General features: G+C 31.9%; 1 protein-coding gene across 1 annotated transcript; it reads left to right on the top strand.

Annotated features, from left to right (window-relative positions):
• The first annotated feature begins 152 nt into the window (after window positions 1-152).
• Window positions 153-11403, top strand: LOC114934308 (uncharacterized). The gene is made up of 6 exons (XM_029306985.2): window positions 153-421; window positions 1432-1581; window positions 7014-7174; window positions 8467-8569; window positions 9312-9874; window positions 10800-11403. Exons 1-6 carry the CDS (start codon window positions 187-189, stop codon window positions 11016-11018), a joined length of 1431 nt encoding a protein of 476 aa, XP_029162818.1. The 5' UTR covers window positions 153-186; the 3' UTR covers window positions 11019-11403.
• The last annotated feature ends 473 nt before the right edge of the window (window positions 11404-11876 follow it).

The raw sequence follows: 11876 nt of genomic DNA, 5'->3' as shown, positions 1-11876 counted from the left end.
GAGAAAATAAAAGCGCGGGGATATACATATATCGGGACCACTGGGGGGGGGGGGGCAGGAGTGGGCCCCGACACATGGGCCCGACACGCGTGGTCCCATTGACAGTCAGTCGGCAGCTCGGTGTTGACGCGGATGAGCCCGGAGCAGCCGGGAATGCAATTTCGTGGGTATCGGTGACCATCGATTATGCTTTCACGCTGTCATGGGCTACTCCTCGTCGTCTTATGCCTCGGTCTTGCGGTGGCTGGAGCATCGTTTTCGTCGGCGGGTAGCCACATCCGATGCACCCTGAATGGCGTCGGCTTGATGCTCTCCCTGTCGCCGAGGATCGCGCATCAATGGTCGCTCTTGGGGTTGAATCTCTGGAATAAAGCCACGTCTAACGACCTACTCGAACGGGACTCCACTCGATCTTCCAGGGGTGAGTTGAACGAAATCAATGTGGAGCTTTGCTGGAGTTAAGTGTGAGGAGATTCAAAAGGGGAATATTTTTTTTGGAGAGAGAGAGAGAGAGAAAGAACTCTTGAGGAAATGTGTAATTCGAAAATATACGTGGGATTACGACGAGGAAGATTGTAAAGTAATTTTTACCCAAAGAAAATTGAACTAGAGCACCTATGTTAGCATTTTTAGTTTGCCATGGCTTCTATTTTCTTTGTTAACTCGAGAGAAAATAAGATGCTTCTCTTTGCGATTTTTATGTACGAGAGATCCTGTAAACTTTGTATAAAAATCAGTATAATTGTTAAATATTGTATAATTGTTTGAGACAGATATTATGTCACTTGTTCATTCCTTCAATCATGTTATTTCGTTTAAGATCAGGTAGGTATTGATATATTAATTGTTTGAGACAGATATTATTATGTCACTTGTTTATTCCTTTAATCATGTTATTAAGATCAGGTAGGTATTGATATATTAATTGATTATTTTCTGAATTTATGAGTTAATTATTTTCAAAATTAATTATTAAAAAAAATTATTTTTAATTATTTAATATTATATAATTATTTTTTTTTTAATGATCTAATTTAATTATTTTCGAAAAAATAAAATGAGCTTCATCGAAAGGATGGAATTCATTTTTCATCGAGGACTTTCTTGAAAAATCTTCCTCATGCAAATGTAATATATATTAACAAATAAGCATTTAGTTAAAATGGAAAAGGGCAGATGTCGAATCGTAAATAATTTTATTTGCTCAAAAGTTCATGTTTTCCGAGATTCATCGAGAGAGAAAAATAATAATTCATTAATCTAATTTGCATGCTTGAAATTAATTGATATAACTAAAAAGAGACATTATTGGGCGGATTATCTGAACAGGGTTTTTTAAATAATTAATTTTGAAAATAATTAACTCATAAATTCAGAAAATAATCCATTAATATATCAATCCTCTTTTATCAAGATTTGTTTCGCTTGCAGTGCTCAACTTCTTTCCCGTTCCAGTGGAAGAGGAGTGCCTGTCCGAGGACAAACGTCGTCAGGGTACGTGCATGAACACATACGAGTGTCGCATCCAGCGAGGTGTATCCCACGGACCGTGCGCACTCGGATTCGGCGTGTGCTGCATATGTAAGTTCCTACGTATATTCCCATATCATTCATTCGATATACGTACACGAGCTCGAGTTATATCCGTCATCATAGAAGCGATATCATGAAATTTACTCCGAGCGGGAGCGCCGATCCGTTCCGAGAGGAGGATAATCTGAATATCTTTTCGATACATTGTAGGTATCCTCAAATATATCGTGTGTAATTTTTTTCCCATCTACAAGTAGAGATTCTGATCCCCTGAATACGTATTTATGCCTACCTCGTGCAGGCTATTTTTTAAATAAGCTGATCGATCGGGTCACTTAAGTTACTCAAAAGTAAAGTAAGGTGTTTTTAATTAAAGATGGTATATGAAAAAAAATATATGAAGTAAGCTATCAGATTTACTGGCTAATTTGAAAACAATTTTTCCTCGGCGAAAATGTCAAAGGAGGTAGGTTGTCATCATTTTTTTGTACGTTCCAAATTTTTGCTATTATGTATTTTTAAGTCTTTTTATATAAATTACAATTTTATAAAAACTTTAAAATTACCCGAAGAATAAAGTTTGATTAATTTTTAACTTCACAAAGTTTAGGTTGTGAGATGCTCTTCTTTTTCAATTATTATTTATAATTTGAAAATTATTAGCGTCTTGATATTTTCACTGATTGTGAAAAAAAATCTCCTTGGTCAGAGAATTTAATGGTGTGTTTCATACATGTTTTTTTTTCAGTTACATCCTACAGATACTGTAAAAAATGTGCAATATATTACATATGCAGAATATGTAAAATTACATAAATAATAAATGTACAGTTATACCATAAATAATAAAAATATATATATTTTCATTGATTATCGTGTAATTTTGCATATTTTTTTACAGTGTACACACACACACACATATATATATATATTCATAAAAATTGATAAATGTATACATATATATACAGAAATATATAAAAAATATATATACGTATATATGTATAAATATGTATTTAAAGACGATGTGACTTTCGGAATCGATGCCAAATCGATCAAAGAGTTATTCCATCTCGATTTAACGGTATCGGGAGATAATTCCGAGACGATCTCTTAAGCGGTACACGCTCTCCTCAATACCGTGAAAGGGAGCACTCGAAGAAGGAAAGCGAGGAGGAGGAAACGGTATACGAGAGCTCACACGATGAGGAAGAAGTTGAAGGCCGAGTTATACAGTTACTTAATTGCCTTTCGGCACGGTCACCGAGAATCGCGTATGGGGTTCCACAGACTAATTATATATATTAATAATATTTATGTCATTACTTTTATATATATTTTAATATATATCATGCGTAAAATATATTTCCATGTATATTTTTTATTTTATTTTTATTTTATATATTATTTTATATTTTATATATTTATTTGATTCTATATTTTATTTATATATTATATGATATATATTTTAATATATTTTATATATCAAATAATATATAATTTTGTTTATTATTAACATTTGACATTTTAATCGTGAAATTTTAGATCTAAAGCAGTTCTGCGTGGAAATTCCGTGAAATTTCTTCGCGAATTTGAAGATGATTTTCACTGAACGACAAAGCGCAATTGTATTTAGCAGCTCTTTTAAATTGTAATGATAAATTCCTTGAGAATTTAAACTCAATATTATAAAATCTATTTAAAGTTTTTGGTGAAAAGTGAACATCTTGTCGTGCATTTTCAATTCTAAAATTTAATTTAATCACAAAGTATGCTTTCGAGAATTTCGAGATATTAGACTTGATAATTTTGTAATTAACCGCTGCATTAAATTCAAGAAAGGAGCGACTTTAAAATTTATTAAATAATGTATCCCACTTATGTTCATTAATGAAATGAAGCATTTAATGCGAGAGGATACTTTTTGTAGACGTTGTATATGTGCGAAAATGAAAATTTAGCCAATCTTATTTATTTTCAAGCAATTTAATTAATTTACATTTATTTATAAAAAAATTTCATGCAATTAACAATATGAATTTTCTAAAATATATATATATATTTTAATTAAATAAAAGTATTACAGTTTTTTTATCACAAAAATGTTCTCTTTCAGTAAATATTCTGATTGTGAAATTTATATACAACAAAAATAGATCAAAATTTCGTGAATAGTTTAGTGAGTTGTTTTCAAGCAATTGAATTAATTTACATATTTACAAAAGATATTTCGTTATGTGTGATTAACAATGAATTTATAAATGTCAAACGCTGAATTTATGAATTTTTAAAGAGATTTTTATTTTTTAATCAAATAGAAGTAACAATTTTTTATAATGCTATTCCTTTTTGAGTACATGTTCCGTGAAATTTTGATGAAAAAAACTAGAAAAAAATTTCCGCTTTAATTTACACCGTGTTCTGAAAATTTCGAAGTCTCTCGTCTCTCGTCGCGAAAGAAGCTTCTTATACCACAGGTAACCTTTTTGCGAACCGTTCCACCTTCCGTCTTCGTTTCGTCCAATTGCTCCTCGTTGCCTTTTATTCGGTCTGCATCCAGTCGCCTTTTCCGCCACGGTGCATGGCTCTGTCGAAAACAGGGCCATACCGTACGTACGGATTCTTGACCGATTTTCCGAACACCTTACTTCCTTGTACCTGCAGTGCGCCTGCATTCTCGATGCATCTCTCGATGCGATGTCCGAGTTTTGCTATCGCGAACGCGTTATCTCGCCAGATGATTGATAAATATAATAATTTCGAGATGTGATACGTGTAAAGATAAAATGCGGTGTATGTATGTGTGTATGTACGTATTATATATGTGAATTTAAAAGAGCTCTATAAAACGAACAAAACAAATTTCTAATGCTTTCACGATCAGAGATGCGTGGACGTGACCTTTAGCTATAAATAACCATCGTTGCTTTTACGAGATTAGAACGACGATTATATAATGAGCGACGAAGAACGATAGAAAAGAAAATGCATATCGTATTTATAGACGCGGATCTCTTTGTATAAACTTCAAACAGTGTCGCGTCATTTTATTTAAAAAATTCCGCTAATGCATGGTTAATATTTTTATCTTATTTATTTCTTATTTATTCAAGGACTTGTAATTTGCATTTGATTTATGTTATCAAAATATTTCATTCAATTAATTTTATTTTTATTTCTTTTATTTTAATATTTTATATTATATTTATATATTTTGTGTATTATATATGATATATGTATATTTTAATATATTATAAATGTCATATATATATATATGTTTTTGTTATTATATATGTAAAATAACAATGATATATATACATATATATATATATATATATATATATATAATATTAATTCCAAGGGTTTCCATTTTAAAAACTTCTGCTAATTCACTGCTAATATTTTCATCTTATCTTATTTATTTCTTATTTATTTCGGACTTGTAATGTGCCTTTGATGCGTTACCAAATATTTAATTAATTAATTATTTAATTTTATTATCAAAATATGAAATTAGAATATTTCTGACGACACGCAAATAAGCAAAGATATCAAATGCAAATTTGTCGAAGGTAATAATAATAATTGTCAGAGTTAAAGTCGATATCCCGCGTGCAGCCGACGACATATCTAAATAGAATCTTGGATATTCCGCGGACGCAAGCACGATATATATACGTACACAAATGTGCCGTGTTTTGAATCAAAAGCTATCTTTCTCTTTTTTTTTCGTACTTCTTTCATTGAATCGCTGAATGCAACGACGCTCATGCATTTTTTATACTGTGTCCACCGAGTATGGTCATCCCTTCTGGGACGAAGTAAGAAAGGGACATACAAAAGCGGTAAACCGTTCGGGCTGTTGAATAGCGTTCCGAGATTCTAAAACGGTCACTGAATACCTGAATGAGAACTTGTTATCGAAGCCGGAGGTTGTTCGCTATAATATCGCACGGCGACGCCTACGGTGGAGAGTTCGTGAAAGTGTCGGAATGTCTGGCATTCGTCGTTTAATCCGTCTACAGATAACGGTAATTACACGACAATTTGTTGCGGACTTCTGGATCGAAGATTATTTATTTTAGATCCACGTAAAAGTATTAAGAAAACTGCAATTTAGGAAAATTAAATATATATGATGAAAAATAAATTTCAGCTCGTGTAAAATTAAAATAAGTAATAAATTTAAAAGGCCAACTTTACGAGCTAATTGATTAGGTGTTAAAAAATTTTGTCTGTCTTTCCAAATTATTTAATTTATTGATATGTTAGCAAAGCGATATTTGTATTGATAAAGACTGTCGTACAGTTGAAACGTTTACTAATTATCATTTGTATTATTTTCATGATGTAGAATAAAAAAATTTTTTAACACCTAATCAATTAGCTCGTAAAGTTGGCCTTTTAAATTTATTACTTATTAGGAAAATTGTTTCGCGGTCCATTATTATTAATAATTAGAAATTATTATTAATTATTTAATACACAGTATATAAGAAAAGCTATGCTTGAATATTTTTTTAAAGAGAAGTTAGCATCGAACTTGCGAGTGTCAGATTTTTTTATATAGATATAGGTCTTTAAAATTTTAGACATCTAAATTTTCATTTTTTTTATAGATTAATTTGTATTACTTAATTGCAACTTAAACAAATTGTTTTGCGAGAAAATTATTATAATTGACGCACAATGTAGAAAAAGCGATTGATCCATATAAAATTGTATACGCTTTTTTTTGTATTTATAGATTAATCCGCTTAAAATTAATTACAATTTCAAAAAATTGTTTTGCGAAAAAATCATAATTGACGCACAATATATAAGAAAAACAATAAAGCAGAAGCTTGCATTGAATATTTTTTATACAAATTAGCATCAAACTCGGGTGTCCGATTTTTATAGATTAAACTCTTTAAAATTATTATATAATTATAAAACTACAATATGTTAGAAAAATGACGAAAATAGAAACTTAGCATGAATATTTCTGAAAAAAGTTAGCATCGAACTTGGATGTCTGTTATTTGATACATATATAAATCTACCTGTAAAACCGATTTCAGAAAATGATTTCGGAAGAATTATTAACGCACAGAATACATGAATGAAGCAACAATGTAATAACTTGTACCGGGTATGTCTTCGCGAAGTTTAACTCGGCATAAAACTCAGGTGTCCGATTTCCCACTTAACTTTAGAAGGCTAACAGCGTCGTTATATCGATAACTTCAATATTGGACTCGCGCCAATTTATTATTCGCGCATCGACACAATCTTATATTAATCTCCATTAATAATCCCGACGATTTTCGAGAAATGAATGCGATACACATTTTTCGACGTAACAAAATAGACGTATCACGCGATTGGAGCGGATATATATGTCTCTAATGTCTAATTAAATATTTCGAAGCACCATGCCACCGCAAACCTCCGTGTGTCCCGTCCAGTTAACTGTGTCGGTCAATTAATGTGGTTTTCAGTCACGGCAAGCTGCGACAACGAGGTACAGAATAATCTGACCTACGTGACCAGTCCTGGTTTTCCCAACCTCATCGACCGGCCTATGAACTGTACGGTGGTTGTGCGAAAGATCGATACGGAGGTCAGCCAGTTGAGGATCGACTTTGTCCATTTTAACATTGTAAGTTTCAGGGATATCTTTTATTATTATTACTGCTGGCGTTATCCACCGACGTTAACCAATCGCGAACGTCGATTTTCTCCCCCGAGGAGGCCATTTAATGCGCAATCTAATATGGCACCAAGTTGCCAAGACAATGTCGACGCTAACACGACGTGCCCTGTTAATGAAACACTTTTCTCCTAGAGACCGTAATGCTTACTTCTTACATTGGGAAATCGATGTTTAAGTTGTCGCATTTGCACCAAGGAGAGGTGTGCCTCTCCTCATCGATTTATTTTATATAAATACATTAGTGTATATAGCACAATCCTCCGAAAAACCACCTGTCCCTTTAACTGTAGTGGATTCCCTGATTATACTTTATTTTTCGAAGACGATTTTTCTTTGGAGAACGTGTCGAGGAAGATTATTTTTTTTTTTTTTATCATTTTTCCCTCAACTATTTAGTTTATCCTACGACTAAATAAACTGAAATTAAAATTCTATTCAAGTAAATGTTATTTGAAATTAATTGAAGAATATACATATATATTGTGAAAAAATATGTATAATTTGGAAATCGATATTCGGTTGTTGCATTTGTATAAAGGAGAGATGCCTCTTTTCATCAATTTATTTTATATAAATACATTAGTGTATATAGTGTATAATCATTAAAAAAATCGTTGAATGTTTTTTTAATAGTCTGTGATTAATTTTTTGAAAGCGGTTTTTTTCAGAGAACATGTCTAGAAAGAGAGATCATTATTTTTTCTTCAATTTGTTTTATTCCACATAACTATAAATGAATTAAAATTCTAAATAATTAAAATTCTATTAATGTAAATTCTATCTGAAATTAATTAAAGTGATACACTGTAAAAAATTATGTAAAATTATATGAACACATAACATTGTATAATAAATAATAAAAATTCTTATAAAATATTTCTATTGTTATATATTTTTATTTTGATTAGTGCGTAATTTTATGTTTTTATTATTGTGTAATTTTATACTTTTATTATTCCTTACATTTTCTAATATTTTTTACATTGTATTTTTCTTTTCGACTTTTGACACAAAGTTTATAGTTTGCGAAGAGCTTTTCTTTTCCAATCGCCTTTACAACTCGAGAATTATTGACGCCTCGATATTTTCGCTAAGAAAAAATCATCTTTAAATTGGAGTTCGCTATTAAAAGACATCCGGCTCTGGAACACTTGTGCACACAATCTTATTGTAAATAAATTAGAGAGAAAGGAAATGAAAAAAATAGGAAAGAGTACATATATAATATAATTTTATAGGGTCAACCAAATGCAATGACTGGTGTATGTGAGGAGGATGTCATGGTGATTAATAATGGCAGAAGATCTATCGAACTGTGCGGATGGAATAGTGGACAACATGGTGAGAACTTATTTTCATTGTATAAAATCTATAGCTTTCTTTTCGCAATAAAATTCATCGTTGCAAAATATGTCCATGTCCGCGCTATTTAAATATAGAATTTTTTACTGCATCTTATAAATAAGATCTCAAATTAAAATTTTATTAAATTTTATTTGAAATTAACTGAAGAATATATGGTGTAAAAATAATAAAAGTATGCAAAATTATGCAAAAATATGCAAAAAATATTCTGCGAATATAAAATTAAGTAATAAATAATGAAAATTGTATATATTTTCTCTATTATGTTACATATGTCTATTTTTTATCATAAATATATATATATTTTTTATTTGAAAAAATATATTAAAATAAAAAATTGTTTTTTGTATTTTGATTGTTTTACATCAAGATAATTAAAACAGTCTAAACAATCACAACAATCAAAATAATTAAAATGGCTAAAATAATCAAATTGATCAAAATCATAAAAATCGACGAAAATAATTAAAATGAAGTAATGAAAATATATAATATATTTTTCATATTCTTCAATGAATTTCAAATAAAATTTACTTTAATAGAATTTAAATTTGATTTAAAATAGGATAAAATAAATAATTGAGAAAAAAATGGTAAAAAAAATAATCTTCCTCAACACACACTTTCTAAAGAAAAATTGTCTTAAAAAAAAATGGCTTAAAATCAGAAAATCTGCTTAAGTAAATCTAACATATACATATACGTACATTTTTCGCAGTGTACGTGGACGCGAGCGAAGGCAACGAACCGATCACTTTGAACTTCCGGCTGCCAGGCGGTCTGCAGTCACGAATGTGGGAGATGCGCGTGATGCAATTGGGTTTCGAGCAACGCGCTCCGGTCGGGTGTCTTCAATATTTTCGCTCGTTGAACGGCACCCTGAGGACGTTCAATTATCTGCCGAACGGCAGATACCTCGCCGGACACGATCACCTATTGTGCGTGCGTCAGGAGAGAGACATGTGCGGGATCGCTTATCAGCCGTGCGCCCGGGACTCTTTTCGAATAGGACCCGGCCGGTCCAACGCGACGAGCGTCGCGACGTCGACGACTTCCGTCGCGTCTGCCAGCGGAAACGTCTCCGCCGCTTCTCCCGCGATCAATCTAAACAACGCCGCGAATTCTTCCAACGTGGACGTCGTCGAAGGCTCGGGAGCGGGATTGCCCGAGCAGCAGGAAATGATCCTTCCTACTGGTGCCTTACCCTCTCCGGTGTCTTTCAACGAGATACGGTGCAGGGACAGAATACTTATCCCCTGCGACTTCGAGGAATTTATCACGGTAAGTCGCACGCTTGCATTTCATACATATATATCATTTGTCACTTGCAATCAATGTGAACTCGTTTGATTTTTTGTAATAATAAATTGAAAGGGCTCTGATATATTGTGAATACGAAATGATGTATGAAAAGGGCTTATAAGAGCCAGGCGTGCATATATGTATTTTTTTCTTCTTTTTAACTTTTTTGTTAATGCAGAATTTTTCATCTTTTCATTAATGTATGAATACCCAGATGCCACCTACAGCTTTTTGCTACACGCTTTTGCATTGCTACAATATCTTAATAGCAGCTGTTAAGCATTTTTCTCGTTATATTTTAGGTTTCCGAACAAAGATCCTTTGTATCTTGTGTCGGGCGAAAAAAATTTCAACACATTTTTAACATTTCAAGTTGCTTTGAATATTCATTCATCGACAGAAGAATTTGTAATAGTTATCGTGCATCTGCATTTATCTATAGCATAATAGACGGAAAAGATATAAACAAAAGAGAAGAAATTAATTTAATTTATTATAATTAATTTATAATTAATTTATTATAATTAATTTAATTAATTTATTAATTTGTTATTAATTAAATCAAATCAATTTATTAATTAATTTAAATTATAGTAAGCCTATGATATAAATTAAATTAAATTAAATTAAATTAAGTTCATATATATAAATTAAATTAAACCAAGTCATAAACAATTATTAGCGTAACACCGAATAATTGCGCAGGACATCTGAATTTAAATTTTAAATGGCGAAGGAAATTCAACCCTCGAAAATGCGAGTTCGAGTTCGACGAAACTTGGATAAAATAAAATAAAATTAGCGGAGTTATAAGAAGAGCCCGCAACTTTTTCCGATAAAGGCTGCATCCTGTTTATCAAACCATAGCAAAAAAAAAAAAAAAAAAAAAGTGTATCTGTTCCAGCCGGGAAATAACGTGGCGGGTGTTTGCAATCTGGAGCATTGCGGCAACTCGCTTTGCAGACAGGATGAAATCGACGCGGAGGGTAACTGCCGTGTGGAGACCTGGACTACGCCCTTCCGTATAAGGGTGGCTTTCGGTCCCGGAAGCGACGCGGAAGGCGCATTGGCGGACAACGCCGGCATGTGCCTTACCTATCAGCAGTTAGCTTGCGTAGCGTGAGCAGCCGTGGCGCTTCATAATTAATTTCCACTCTCCTTAGGGGAGAGACAGAGAGATAGAGAGCAACGCGCGCGCGACCTACAAGTGTGCGGAAGCAATATCGCCTCTCAAAGAGGAAGGAGAGGCAATATCGACTCTGTATTGCTCATAAATTGTTTCTGCAGCATCGCGCGCGATATCTCGCTGCCGAGATCCGTAAATATCGGAAAAAGATCCCGGATCTCGGAATAAAGGGGATTTGATTTTTCCATCCCCCTTTGAGGTTCAAAGAGTTACAGAGTAATTCTAAATAAGTGCGAAGAATTTTAGGAGATTATTCTTTGTGAAAATTAAAGGAGATCTTTTTTTATATTCTTTAAAGGGGAAGGTGTAAATTGGATTTTTATTTTTTGCTCAAATTTTAAACTAGTTAACAAATGAAATTTGATGGATATTTTAGTTTGCTTTTGCCTTTCTTTATTCAATAATTCAAAATTCTCATTATTTAAATCTATGCAATTTAACATCATGTTATGTATAATTTATTTTTTTTTTTTCAGAAAACTTAATTTTCGAAAAGAATAAAAAAAAATAAAAAAGTTTCTAAAAATATCAAGCTTTTTAATGCCCATTTCTATTTGACACATTGCGGTACATTAAAAATTTTTATAAAAAATTGAATAGGGATTGTTAGTTTTATCCTATTATATTAAAAAGTTATTAATATAAAATTATTATTTTCAATGAAAAATATTCATCAAATTTCATTTTTTAACTGGTCCAAAATTTAAGAAAAAAAAATAAAAACTTAATTTTCACCTCCTTCTTTGAAGAAGTGTATTTCTCAGAGAGGAATATACGAGGTGTTTATATGGAAGC

This window comes from Nylanderia fulva, unplaced genomic scaffold (assembly GCF_048542155.1).
Source record: "Nylanderia fulva isolate GAGA-0341 unplaced genomic scaffold, ASM4854215v1 Scaffold24, whole genome shotgun sequence".
Classification (NCBI taxonomy): Eukaryota; Metazoa; Arthropoda; class Insecta; order Hymenoptera; family Formicidae; genus Nylanderia; species Nylanderia fulva.
This window is presented reverse-complemented; position numbering and strand designations above follow the sequence as displayed.

Coding starts and splice junctions, on each gene's coding strand:
- LOC114934308 (XM_029306985.2), top strand. CDS start 187: ATGCTTTCACGCTGTCATGGGCTACTCCTCGTCGTCTTATGCCTCGGT. Junction 8,570..9,311: donor ATGGAATAGTGGACAACATG/GTGAGAACTTAT, acceptor CATTTTTCGCAG/TGTACGTGGACGCGAGCGAA. Junction 9,875..10,799: donor ACTTCGAGGAATTTATCACG/GTAAGTCGCACG, acceptor TATCTGTTCCAG/CCGGGAAATAACGTGGCGGG.